Consider the following 14746-nt stretch of genomic DNA (forward strand, 5'->3'; position numbering starts at 1 on the left):
GTGTGCAAGAAACGCAGCATTTTCAAAGGGCCATCTTCCATAGATCCACATCTGCAAGGCATCAGCTCGTAATAGCTCTTATGAACTTCATTTGTGAAAAATCTTAAACGCAGACATGGCTGGCTGGTGGTCCTTTCTGACCTTTGACCTGTTTGAGGCTTTACTGCGTTGAGCCCGTCTCCAGAGAGCCCTTAGAGTTATTTCAGCTTGCGTGATATATTTGGGTGGCATGAAGAGTGCGGCCTCGTTTGCATTTTTACTTTCTGGGAGCGTTTTTTTTTTTGTGGGCTCAGCAAACCACTTACACTGCTGTTAAGTGCACACATTTCATTCTATTTGATTCGGCCTCACTATATAATGAATAGATAGTTCATGAAGTCGCTGTAATGGGAGGCCGCTGTATTAATAATGGTCAAACCTTTGTGAATTCAGTCACTCAAACCAAAATAGACACTTTGCAGAAATAATATTCGAACGTGTAAACTGCACAGTTGCAACAATTTCAGTTGTTCCGCTGAAGAAATTGCTGCACTCATGTTTTTACTGAGATCTTGGAAAAAGGTCGCCTCACGCACCGAGGACTTAATAATGTTTACCCTCCAAACTTGAACCTCTTGTTTTTGTCTTTTGTGATTGCTGTTTATTTAGGCGTGTATGTTGAATATTGTCAAGACAAAAGGTGCACTGCGCTCTCTAACGGGCGGGTTTGTTTGTCTTTTGCATGTGCGCCGCATCGCGACTGCACTTTTGAACACGCACCCTCGCCAGGGGTTTGACTTTGTGCCGCTGTTGTGCTACGGTAAACACAGACGTAAACAACGCAGGTTCAGGAGCTTCTCTTCGGGAGGGAGGGAATCAACACTGCGTTTGTCAGACCTCGAGGGTGCACGCAGTGCGCTCCGTTGTGTAACAGTGTCTGTGTACAAGGAAGAACGTAAACAAGACTTTGGCTGCCAAAGAACTTCACCCGGACATCTTTAATATGGAAGCTAAAGGCACTGCGGCTTGATGTTGTGTGTGTCAAAATGTTTCTTTCTATTCTACTCTCAGACGGAGGGAAGGTTCGGTCGTGATGATTGTCTTGCTCACGCTCCAAAGCTCTCGGGAAGGCTTCAATTTGTCTGAGTCTAACAAACAGGTCACACTGTTATGATTTCCCTCTATGTATAATGATGATGTAACAGTGGAGCAGAACATGATAATAATCTATACCACTGCCCATAAATAGGAATTAAATATTTTTAATTGATTTACTTTTAAAGCACCGAACAAATGTTACACATGAAAGACTTGATGGGTTAAAGGGACACGTGGTGCGATCACTGCACCTGGTCAGCAGTGATCAGTGAAGTATTTAAACAGGAATAAACAGAGGAGTGTGTCTGAGAACAAACTTTAAGGGCCACACATTAACTCTCTTCCAGACGGAGACAACAGAGGAAATAATGGTTGCAGTCGCAGTTGAGATCCAGCCGGACAGTAAACACAGTGTTGTGAGCAATGACTAGTCGAATGTAAACAGCGATACAAAATACATTCTTTAATTTGTTCAGCATCGTCCATACACGCGAGAGAGGAAGTATTAACAGAAACAATATATAAGAGAATATGAATTTAAACACCATTTACACTTTAACCTTTTTATTGCATCCACTCTGTAAAGTCAGCCACGACTAGCTCCGCCTCCCCGTCCTCTCGCCTCTACTCACAGCATTAACCCATCTAGCTACGTTAAAATCTATCTGGCTTCAACCGGTCCTACTGCCCTCCCTCAACAAACCTCACGCCTATATCATTTGGATGTTAAGACTCATATTTTTTTTCGTATGTACATGATATACATTGATTCTTAAATACAATTTCATTGCTTCAAATCTATTTACAATAGAGCTTATCAATGTCTTATATGGTAACAATATGTGTAGTTGATGCCCTGAAAGCAAAAAGGGGCAGTTGTGATGCGACGTGGAAAACATGGTACATCGTGACATCCTGGTATTTTTTACGACAAGTAGTTATGCAGCCACATTTAAATGCATTAGAATAACATTAAACTGTACTTGTAGGTTTATGGAGCCCTTTGTCGCGAGTCATCTGCACTCGTCTCCATTCCTTTGTAACGAGGAAAAAAAATTGCACTTCCTTTGTGTCTGTGAATTGTGTTGATGGACAAGCTGAACAGATCTGCGTCTGGCCCTGGAGCCACAAAGTATGCAGCAGAGGACTACCTCAGTGCAGTTTTAGAGCCCCTACACTTGCATCACAATAGGCTGCAGCTGTGTCTGACAGATCAAACGACATTTCCACAACGGACACAAGACATTATCTCCCTTCTTGTGGCTGGCAAGCGGGTTGAGGAGCGAATGTCCCAGATGAAACCCATCACTCTGATGTAAATGTTCTTGCATTCTTTGGTTGCCGGAGCATAATGTGTTGCGTTTAAGTCACAGGATGTTGTTACAGGACCCAAGTTAAACTTGTTGAGAAAGAAAAAATAGAATGCGTCGGGTTCCTCACACAAAGTTGACCCTAATCACAGGCACTAATGTCTTGTTTAGCCATGTCAAAAGACACATTGGCATGAAATTGAAATTTGACTGAACAAGTGACACACAATGTCAAAGGCCCAATAATGAAACAGCATATTTGTGTCAGACCGATGGCCTGGTGTTACATAACGACTCTACCGCGCAGAACAAACATAGCTTTTCCATTCAAAAAGTCTTACTGAGTTTTACTGAGTTCATATTTAACCACTGTGGCCTCCATGTTTTTTACAAGTATTTGTTACAGAACGCGCGCTAGGTTTGCTAAATACGCGCAGTGAGCGGGGCACAAGCTCAGTCACATACAGTGCACTCAACGCTCGCGCTGGAAGGCGCATGTTTTGAATGTGGGTGCTGGGAGGGACCTCTCACAGCAGACACATTGAAGCAATCCCCGACTGCCGTCAGCGTGGCGGATGGCGAGAGCGCGAACCCACGCAGTCTGTTCTGTCTCTGTTACTCCTTTCAATGTCGCTACAACCCTTCCTTTAAAAAAAGAAATGAACGTAAAAAAAAAAAAAGAATAAAAACACGCAGACAGCAGCTGCCTCCAACTTCAGATCTTCTGGCACATGTGGAGCCTGGACTTGGACGAGGACGTCGCGTCTTTCCACACCTTGCAGGAAAGGCCCTTGGCGCAGTCGCAGCGTTGGAAGATTTCCAGGCCGTGCGAGCCTTTCCTCCTCTGCCGGGTGCACACCTCCCCCTGCCTCAGCACTGGCTTGCAGATCTTGGTCCAGAAGTGACGGGCACAGCAGTAGCCCTCCGAGCAGTCAGACGAGCGCAGACATGGGTCGCCCTCGTGCCCTGTCACAGGAAGTTGAGGGGATGCGATAGTTAGTGGTGAACCGGCAGACAGCACATCCCCAGACAAGTCAAGTGGAAATGATTTAAAAGAGAGCTGAAAAAAAAAAAAAGAAAGAAAGAAAGAAAAAAAAGCTTCCAGCTTTTTGGAGTCTGCGCAACTCACTTAAATAAAGCAAAGGAAATGTATCATTACTGTTCATTAAGCTGTTATGTTTTCCCATGTGGACGAGTTTAGCAACCCCAGTACTTTCTGAGTTTCATCTCAGATCTATCAGCAATGGTGTAGAGGTCCCTGGATTAGTGGGTGTATTCTTAATTCATGCCTTATTTTTTAAGTAACCTATTCAACATAGGATAAACACCCTGATGCTCACCAGAAGGAACTGAGAAGTGGGTATACGCAATGCTGACTGAAACGTAAGTGGCTACTCCCTGTATACCAGTGAAATTCTCCTGGAGATCAATCTACACCACTGTAAACTGACAACATTTGCAGATGATGTTGGAAGCTTTGGCACACTTCACTTTGGGATTATCTATCTACCTACCTACCTACCTACCTACCTACCTATCTATCTATCTATCTATCTATCTCTCTATCTATCTACCTGCCCAAAATCTAAACAACGGGTTCACTAAGATCACTGATGATGATTCGAGCAGCTAGCTGCTTCTGCTTGTTCGCGGCAACACAAAGTTCTTTCCAAACACAGACTGGATTTTCAGGGGAAAAATATCAGTATCAGCAAAGCTTATCACACTGCTGAGTCTCTGAGGACTTTTCACAAGCGGACAACTGCCTGAGGCCGTTTCGGCATTACAGGCTTTTAAGGAGAGGGAGTGAGTCAAGCACGTATAAAAGTAAATGGCCCTGTTTATGGCAATTTTAAGGAGCGCAGCTATTTTCACATTGATTTTAGGATTGCGGCCTGCTTGTCTTCAGGGTGTATTTAGAGTCGAGTAATTTGGGTGTCTCGTTCAAGGTATTTCTTTATGGACGGGCCCTTATATTACCTTAAAAAAAAAGGCAACATGAGCGCTAACCAGGGGGCTGAGAGACTTGTGGCAAACTTCCATCCTAAACGGTTTTCACTTGTGTCTCATGCAGTGTGTTGTGTTACTCAAAGCGTTCCAGGGGATTTATGGAGGTGCCAAAACAGCGGGCACGCTGTGGTCCCCAACACTGTGTTTTAGGGCTCACAGACACTGACATATATGCAGAAGGGGGTAATTATCAGCACAGACTGCGTGCTGCTGTCGCCTATGAATCCTATAGGACGCGCAGACAGCAGGAGGGGAAAGGTTTCACACAGACAGAGTGGCCTTGGCAAACCACGGTCGCAGTTCTTACTTTTAAGAGGAAGCTTGGTGTGCGTCTTGCCACTCTTCTTCCAGCTGTGATCTTTGGTGGGGAGCGTGTTGTGCTCATCCAGAGCTGAGATGTGAGGTGAGAGCACGCTCTCGGAGACAGGCACGCAAATATCTGCAGAGCAGGAAAACAGGGACAATTACTAACACAGCAGTAAACAATGGCGCTCTCGCTACTTCCAAGAGAGAGATTTCTCTGCCATTCAAACCAATCAATTTCTCAGAGGCCTGTGTGCCTGCTTCTATTAAAAGAGATTTTCTTTTAGGAGCATCGTCTTAGCATCGTCAAGGCGGGTCTCTCAGTTACAACTAAGAGCAGCTTTGAACCTTCAACATTTCAATCTCTCCCTGATATCGAAACATGGCGAGAAGTTCAGTGTTGTGTGTCAGGGACGTACAGTTGCTGCAGCGGTTCCCAGGACAGCACATGGCATCTCGATTGCAGCGCTTCTTCCTCCTGCGGCAGTTGAGGCAGCGAGATGGAGAGTGATGAGGGCTGTGGCAGTAGCTTCCCACGCTGCACTCCTTATCGTTGCTGCACGGGTACACCTGCAGGAAAAACAATCATTAAAGGGGGCACGATGTGAATACTTGGATGTTGCTCTTGAAAACGGCAGATGCAAAAATAACTCATGTTTGGGAAGTGATGAAGTTGTATTGTTGAAGGTGCATTTGAAACAGACAGGAGCTCTAACCCAGTAAAACGCAGTCATTTACGCTGTTATTGCTCAGATTCTATCACAGATTCTTGCATTTTATCGTTCAAAATGCACAACTCTTGCACGAGGACTTGAGGTCTGTCCACAAAATTGGGACCAAATTCTCACTTTGCAGCATTGCAGATTGTTAAAGAGAGGGAACAACGGTGGGTTTTGGCCATGGCCCAGCAGCTTAACACAATAACTATATTCCCTCTAATTGCATTCCATGCGCCACGGCAGCTACACCGCGAGCCTCAGGTTGCAAATTATACCTGCAGCAGTTAACAAGCTGTATAAAAACCTTCATATGTTCATGTTGGAGGTCTTCAGAGACCACAAAATCAGAGGGGCCGGGCTAGTTGAGACGGGTCATGGAGGGTGTACACCTTCCCGTCTGCACCCTTTCTTAAATTGGTGTGTAATATTATCGAGTTTAACTGCAGCACAAAACCTGGACTGGACTCGACCCGGAATATGAGCGAGGACTCTGGAAAGGCCACTTACAATACCCAGCGCATGTTGTGCATTGAGTGTTCAGAATATCGCATTTCAAGTCAGCCAGCAGAAAAATATTGAAACAACCACTTTGCTATTTGTTTTTGAATACACATCATGTGCACTGGTGCCACATTATAAATACAAACCAGGAATCTGTCTTGTTCCACTTTTCATAAGATTCACTCTGTATTTTTCTCTGAATAATCTCTGGCCTGTGACACGCTGGTAACAGCCTTAAATACAAGTATTATTGTTCTTGGAAAGGAGCTTTTGCAACTTTCATAAATGTAATTTTGATGTTTTGGGAATTAAAAACCAAAAGGATTTCACCCTGGCAGTATTGGGTTTGTGGCTGAATTTTAACCAGTAAACAGAGATCTGAAGCTTTGGCAAATTGAGTCAAAACTTGGCTTGAAAACCTCCTGGGGTAAGTGGGAAAATAATGTGGTTGTTTTATGTCAGCTAACTACAGGCTATGGTCCCTCTACACCCATTTCAGCGGACACTGTACTGTGCAGATGAAATTTCTCTCACTGAGGTCTGGTTCCAGACAAAAGAGCCATTAGGGTTTCCAAGAAACGCCACTCTTATTTTTAGAAGTGCTTTACGAGTCTACTGGGATAATTGCGCAGTAATATCTGTTACCGCAAATCTGTAGAATAATTATTTTTAGTATGTATTTTGTGCACATAATCTGACAAGCCGGATCAAACGTTTCTGCAAAATGAATGGATTTATGTTGCGAGTCCATCTAGTAAGGACTGCACGGAAGGCAATCGTAAAGGGAATGCCTTTAAAATAAAGTAGCGATTGAAAAAACACACCAGCACATTTGTTGAGTTGACCAATTACATTTCTGATGTGTACTGATGTGGGTATCATCAATGCTAATTTCATGGTATCATCCATGGAATCATGGATGAGATGAAATCCCACAACGATCCAGCAGCTAAAAACTTTAAAATGCTAATTTAATAAATTTAAAGTGTAACCCTTCAACATGAATCCAGCAAAAGGCTGAGGTTAACATCAGAACAAACTTAAGACATAATCATCCGCTGACAACTGCGGAGAATGAAAAAAAAACAAAAAGCACTTTGAGCCGAACTCATTTTTCCATGACCAATGTGTCCACCGATGGTCTACATAATTCCTTACACATGGGAATCCTTATGAGATTTGGAGCGGCGAGTAAATAAACTTGACATAAATCATATCACAAAATAAATGACAAATGCGCCGGCTCAAGTCCACATCCGTCAGCCTCGACACAGCCAAGGTCAAACCGCCGGCTTTCTCCAACTGTTGCACATCTTTATCCAATTTTTCGGCCGCTGTGTTTCGAGTCAGCGCGCCCACTCTCGTGCTTTCGGAGGGAGAAATGAGTTGTCAAACATGAAAACAGCACGCAACACCTATAGCGCCCGTTCGGCGAGGGGCATCGGCCGGGCGACGTCTCGGGCGCAGGCCGACACGAGAATATGTCGGGCTGGTACACCACCATCGGCACCACAACCACAGTTTGGCTCGCGCCGCACTGACAGATCAAATTCAGTGTGGCTTACCGCTGACAAACGTGGAACAATAAACACCAGAGCAAGCGGGGAAGAGGCAGGAATGGGAATAAAAATCATTACGGCCGCAGTGCGCGACGCACTCCATCCGCGGGTGTGAGGGTCAGCTGGGAGGACGGGCAACACATGCTCACATCAACCCCTGCAGCTGGAGCAGCGTTCCATCGCACAAGAAACCCTTCCTTAATATATAAATATACTGTATATACATATATATTTGAATATATACATTGGGTGTGTTGCTTCAGAAAGCAAACGTGATTACGACGGCTGGCGTAGAGCCAGGCGGGCTCTCTTCGGAAGGAAACACATTGATGCAATGACAGAGTCCAAGAAAAATGAGGAGCCTTATAAAAGCCGGTGGTCATTAATCATTGTTACAAACTCTCCTTTTGTGCAGACGCTTAATTTGTTGATGAATCCGTGTTGCGTGAGGGAGCGCAAATGTGTCATGCTTTCTACCGTGCAATAAACAGTTGTGAGAATACTCAGAGGATATTACTCCTCAGTGTGGGAGGTACTGTTTAACAGATGTATTGCACGTTTCTTTTTTCTTTTAGTGGCTGTAGAGCAACTTTCAGAAGAAGGCGGGGGAAACTATATCTCAAGTGCAGCTTTGTTCTGCAAACCCTGAAGTGCCCGGGATCCGCCAATGGAAGCCGAGGCTGCTGTTGCTACGCACAACTACAGGTTGTTTCCTCTAATGGCTCTTGTTTATCAGAGATCTGGAGTGCAGGAGCACCAGCATGATAGCAAAAGTTCATAAAAAACAAGACGCGTCTGTTGTTGGCCTCTGCACGAGTGACTTTTTATCTTTTAATGGTTGATAACAGGATTTCCTTGACATTATCAGTTAGTTACATACAATCCTCTGAATCATTCATAGATGGTGACTTTTTAAAACAGATGCCACAAAAAGCGTTTTTGCATTAAAGGTCCATTCAATGTGTGGCATTTTCAGAGGAACAAACTGACACTAAATACATCAAATGGTACACAGGTATGTCTTTTGTTAGACAGCTATGTTTTCCTTTACTAATCAGGCACTTCAAGCCGACAATTCCTAGTCGGCTGGCACCACAGCTGGAATATGAATGACATGAGATCAAGACGGACATGAGGAAAGGGTGATTAACATTGCTTGCAGTACACTTTCTTACCATTAGACGCTGCTAGAGCTTACACACTGGACCTTTAGGTCCTGTGTTGCATCTCTTACATAAAAGCAGGAAATCCTCTCCTCAAAGCTGAGCAGGTTTCCCCTGAGCGATGGATTATTGGCTTCCATCCCCGGGGTTGAAGGTCGTGATCTCAGCTTACTTCAACGGCTTACGTCAAAGAGCGTTGATGCGATGACAGTATGACAAAATATGCAGGAGTTCAAGAAAGTGCTAGGGTTTACTCCCCTGACAAGAAAATATGGTGTTTTCCAAAAAATGAAGACAAATGAGCACCGCGCCACGCTACCTGCCCCGATTCCTATCAGCCTCCCTGGCCGTTCGGCCGGCCCCGGATGGATTACAGTGCAAAGTGCATGTGGCGCAGGGAGGAGGGATGGAAGAAAGAGAGGAACGGGGGATCACCTCCTCCATCACGGACGACGCAGCCAGACAGCCCTTTGAAACTTAATGATACAAGGCTGACCCCCAAATCGCGGCCGACATCTCGCCTTATCTTGTCATGTTTTAAAATGCCCGACTCATAACTTCTGAGGCACGCCGCCTCGCCGAGCGCATCTTATTCATCTCGCTGCTCCCTTATTCCCCCGTCCATCCCCACCTCCACCCCCTCAGGATTGCCTTCACACATAAAAGCGACGGCGCCGGATCCCCCCGGGCGCAGGAAGTGGGCTGAAAATTGTGTACTCCGCGACGTCTCTTGGTATGCTGGTGAGGCGATAAAACGGGAGACAGACGGTGGTGTGAGGGAAGCTCCCCCCTCACCTCCACCACCACCACCCCTCCTGCAGCCCGCCCCCCCCATCACCCCTCCCCCTCCGGCCCTGTCTCGTGCTGCTCTCGTGCAGGTAAAACCACGCCGGCTTTGAAAAGGTGCGGGAGCAACAATCTGGGGAGGGTTGAGCAGCAGGAAATACAGTTCCTTTGAACGCCACCACCACTTTTAGTCTTTGACTCCCCTATTTACCCAAAGTCATTCCAGAGTGCTGATAGAACGCGACCATGGAAGGGCGCCGCAATGCGTGAAAACTACAAGCGACAAAATCATTTTTTGTGCAAACAACCGGAATTGCGCAGTGGTGGCGAGACTCAAAGCTCATCTTTTGCTTTCCCAGAGGTTTTTCAGACCCTGCTCTTCCTCGCTCTTCCTCGGTAATGAGAGTAGCAGCCTTTCTGCAGCTCCCCCCACTCTTCCCACACTAACAGCCTGCAATTAAGCTCTCAGTCTGGCGGTTGCACTTGACCTCCTGTACGGTGCTGCGGCAGGGCCTCGGAGCTGCGAACGGCCTCAATGAGCGGCCGAGGCCTCGAGGAGACAAATAAACGACGTCCCTCTGTAAACAATCAGATGGGGGAGGGAGTGGGGTGGTGGCCGCGCTCGCGCTCTACTAGGCTCGGCGTCTCTCATCGCTCAAAGGACACGCATGTTTACGGAAACGTCCCCTCTGAGCGCTAGAATCCGATCCTTAAGTTAAGTACATGGTCTGAGTTGAACTCATTCATCGGGCACGAGAGAGAGAGAGGGAGGGAGGGCTTATCAAAGGCAGGGGGTGGAGGATGGGGGGCCAGAGGGGGGGGTGTGAGGGGCTCTCGATAGTCATCTAAGAGGTGGGCTGCCTGCTAGAAGGTGTAATCCTGTGGAATGAGAGGTGCGCGGGTCTCCTCTCTCATTAACAGGTCCATGGCAAGGGGCCCTCAGCGAGGCCCCGAGAGGAGAGGAAAGGCCAGGAGACAGGAGGCAAACTTTAGCCGAGTGGCTAAAGAGCACTCACACCTCTCGCTGCCCTCTCGGCTCATTAGGATCACCAAGCAGTCATTCAGTTCCCAAGTAATGGGGTTCAGGGAGGTTGACTCTGGTTTAATAGTCTGAGGCCTTCTTGCTGGAGTCCGATTAAATCAAACTTCCAACTCCAGGTCTGGTGATGGACTGCCACCGCCAGGCTCTCCCTCTCCTCCCCAGTTGGGAACAGAGATTAGAGGCGGTGCGATTCCATTTCTGTTGCTTCCCTTCCTAGGGAAGGAGTCAGTGTGCCACCCACGAGCACTGGCTGTCGGGGGTGCAAGAGCTGCCAAGATTTACGACAGGCAACAAGGATGAGAAAAGAGCAAAACACTCAGCCCCCGTGACTCAGCCAAAACCCAACTGACGCTGGCTGGGGAGCGACTAATTCTCGCTGTCAAATGCCGTCACATTAAACCGTCCTGTCCGTCCAAATCTCCAGGATTAGACACGTAATTAGCTCCTCGTTCCGCGCCGCAGTGACTCATCTCCACGGGGCGGCCAGACGTGATCCTGGAAGATGAAGGCGTTTCAAGGAAAACCAATGACGACAGCTCAAAGAAAGGAAATGTCCCAAACACCTGCCTCGTACAGTCATAGAAATCTACATTTCTGTCAGAACTGACAGATATCTCCCTCCAGCTCTTGCAACGCAAGGAAACCCAGCAGCACAACAACATGTCAGTGACCTAAGATGTAAAATATCGACTCCAAAGGTCTCTGGTGGTAACGCGGTAAAACTTTAGTTCAGGCTGTTAAAAACGCCAACAACAAGGTCCCAGTTGGCTATTGTTGTTTCTGTAACTGCAGGAGATTACAAAGGCACTTTACCATCGGTTTTTAGGGGCCACTTCGCCATTTTGTAATCTGTTTCAAATCATTCGTCATGTCAAGAAAAATCTAATTGAAGTAATTGCAGTTGCAAAGACCCTGTAATCCCCCCCTCAACCACCACCACTTCCAAAATCCCAGCGAGACTAAATATGCAACACATTTCTCCCCCAAAATGAAGAAAGCAGATTTGTCGCCGTTGATTTATTCGCCTCATAAATGACCACTGTGTGAAGAGTTGCGGGAGGTCAGTGGCCGCCGAGCCGCATATCTGGTGTGAGCGGAGCCCCCCCGGCAGTCGGTTTACAACGCTGGAAAACCTTGCAGCATCCAGAACACACACACACACATGTGCACATACACACAAACCCAAGTCCTGCCTCTGATTCTAGAAGCCGTCTCCTTCTGGGGGCCAAACGCTGACATTTGAGCTCAGTGACAACGCGGTGGTCGTTGTTTCAATCTCTCAAAACCGCCGCAGATTATTGTAATGGCAAAGATGCAAGCAGCCGTTTAAATTGAGGTCTGGCGAGGTTTCCTGAGGTTGGCTCCGCACACTCCGCAGTGGAGGGGAGCGCCTGCCCCCCACCAGTCTGAGCCGAGAGAGCAGCTCTCGGCGGCAGCCGCAACTGACATCCAGCAATTTCGCCGCCACACATGATATCACTGACTGGCGGGCGAGCCACCAGATTGAACCTGAGTGCTCCATTCTGGATGGTGAGACGGTGAGACGGACCGACACGAGGAGCAGTGCCATCTGCTGCTCAGGGAGATAGCGAGACTGCAGTTCTGAGCTCCACCTCTCAGGCTTATTATCAGACACTCACTTATTACTAACACTTATTATCAGATCAGTTACTTCTTTTTTAGTATTGTCAAGGTCATTGCCTGATTTGTAATTAAACCTATATAATCATGGCAGTAATGTATTTGGTAAAAATAGGAAGAAAAAAAACCTTGCACCCAAAAGTACAGAGATAAATTTCTTGCACTTGCATTACTGTGACAGAATGACACCAACATTTCTTGATCTGATCCATTTTCTCAGAGTGCAGTAGCGTGTATTAAGCAGTTGGTATATGTATATAACTAAGGAACACACACACATGGACATATATATATATATATATATATATATATATATATATATATATATATATATATATATATATATATATATATATATATATATATATATATATATATATCGCCTCTTTAATGACATGAATACCCAGACAGAAAATTAACCTGCAAAAGCTCTCTCTCTCTCTCTCTCTCTCTCTCTCTCTGCTTCCTCACAATTCTGCCATTAATGATTTACTATGGAAGTGTGCTTCACCCGGCAGTGGCGTCAGGTCTGAAAGGCAATTATAGTTTATGAGGGGTCCGATCCCTGCAATTTCCAATAACGATCCACATGGGAGCGCGTTTTAAAGGCACGTCCCCCCCCCCCCCCCCCCCCCCCCTTAAAAAAACGGACACGGTCTGCGCAATTACGCACCCAGACCTCAGACACGGAGAAACCAGTCACCCCCAATAACTAATCACATCAATATTGAACTAAAGACCGTCGGGTGTCTCGAGGTCGACCTGCAGTCACATCCGGACTGAGGCTGAGGATCACAGCACCGGACTGACCTGTGCGAGGACGTTGTATTTCTTGGTGATCCTGCTGTGGACGGTGGTGGAGCGGTTGGTGGAGGGTGTGGGTGTCTCCTCCAGCAGCACCGGCTTGATGGAGTTCGCCTTGGGGCGCGCATCGGGTACCTGGCACGTTCCCGTCTTCAGTGCGGCGACGAGAAACAGCACCGCGCAGCATCTATTCCACGATGGTACGAGCATCCTCGCAAAAATAATAATTCAAAAAATAAAAATAAAACAGCAACTGAAATATATGTGTATCGCTAGGTACAAACTAAACTACCTGAGCTTTAATTGACAGGAGGAAATCTGTCAGTGACTGTGCGCGCCCGAGACGATGAGAACATGCGCTCCTCTAAAGTAGATGGAAACAATCAGAGGAGCGCAATCCGAGCAGCGCAGAGTGGAGGCAGAGACAGAGAATGTTTCACTTTATAAACGAAACAAAACGGAAGGAAGAGAGAATTTCAAAAAAAAAAAAAAAAAAAAAAAAAAAAAAAAAAAAACCGCCGACGCTCCAAACCAGAGAGGGATCAGTCAGTCAGAGCGGTTCCGCCGTGTCTGCGCCTGGATGCGAGTGCGCGCTCGCTGGTGCGGACGGCTCTTTTAAGATCTTTCTTTTTATTGGATTCTAATGAGTTCGCTTCCTCCGCCCCTATTCTGCGCGGACAAAAAAAAAAAAGAGTCTGAAACCGATCCGCGTGGTGGCACCGCCGCTCGCGCACTGTCGTCTCCACCTCCACCCCAACCCCCCACACACAGAGAGACACACACACAGGCTATAAAATTATACACTGCGGTGTTTTAGCCGGTTGCTTGACCTTTTGTTTTTACTGGAAAGGAACCAGTCAGGGCTGCAGGCTGCAGGCTGCTGCTGGAGGTTCTGATTCTGTTTACAACAGGAGAACCCGTGTCTTTTGGAAACTGACAAGACTGCTTGTGAAAATACAAATCTTCATTTTATTTTCTACATTAGGAACTACTACTAAGACAATTTTTTTTTAAATGGAGCTTTCGCAAAAGCATTTTTGCAGTCTAATTCACCTACATACACCATCAAAGTAAACAACGACAAGCAATGCAATCTGATCATCATCATCAGCGTAGTAGTCCATCTGTCTCTGTAGTTCCTCTTGATGTAAAGCCTGCTGGTGTTGATAAATAAATTGATGATATGACTATAATAAAAGCTCCACTGTCTCTGGTCTAAGAGCCCCCGCTGAGATAATACGTGTGGCTTTACAATGAACTCTTTCAGTTTGAACCTGCTTTTCCTGAGGATGATGCAAGGTGTAAACACACCATGTCATCTTTTTCTGTGCATGTGTGAAATCATGTGTGCCATTAAACCCGAGAGAAGAAACGCAATTAGAGACCAGAGAACGTTTACACAAAACTTGTGTTAATACACCTGCAACTTGAACGGGACGTCACCAACACCGTCTTTCCCACCACGGCTGCACGACTCCACACCTAATCAGGCTTTGGTCTTCACACGACTTCCAGCTATCTATTCAAGCCTGGAGCTGGACTGGGCTGGGATGAAACCACGACACCGGTAAAGGCTTCTGACCTCAAAAGCGATCCATCACAGCCTCCAATTCAAAGTGTCAGGGCCTTTTGTTGAACACAATGGACAACCAACTGAACTGGGGAGTGGGAGGAAGTATTGGACTTGTTTGATGTAACTGTAGATGCTCAGAAGCGTCGGCTGTTTTCACCGGCTTTGTCCAGCGAGTGCGCGGCGGTTTAGCCGGGTAGACCGCGGCGAGGCTGGGACGTATTCAGGTGAACACAATTTCTGATCACACACTTTTTTTTT

At 46.5% G+C, this 14746-nt stretch overlaps 1 protein-coding gene across 1 annotated transcript; it reads right to left on the bottom strand.

Moving 5' to 3' along the window:
* Positions 1-1515: 1515 nt before the first annotated feature.
* On the bottom strand, positions 1516-13540 carry dkk2 (dickkopf WNT signaling pathway inhibitor 2). Its single transcript, XM_076032059.1, has 4 exons — positions 12922-13540; positions 5120-5270; positions 4705-4836; positions 1516-3353 (listed from the first exon to the last, which is right to left on the bottom strand). The coding sequence occupies exons 1-4, from the start codon at positions 13123-13125 to the stop codon at positions 3103-3105; spliced, it is 738 nt and encodes a 245-aa protein (XP_075888174.1). The 5' UTR covers positions 13126-13540; the 3' UTR covers positions 1516-3102.
* Between the last annotated feature and the right edge of the window lie 1206 nt (positions 13541-14746).

This window comes from Nelusetta ayraudi, unplaced genomic scaffold (genome assembly GCF_046127955.1).
Source record: "Nelusetta ayraudi isolate G7.1 ecotype Tasmania unplaced genomic scaffold, CSIRO-AGI_Nayr_v1 ptg000004l, whole genome shotgun sequence".
Lineage (NCBI taxonomy): Eukaryota > Metazoa > Chordata > Actinopteri > Tetraodontiformes > Monacanthidae > Nelusetta > Nelusetta ayraudi.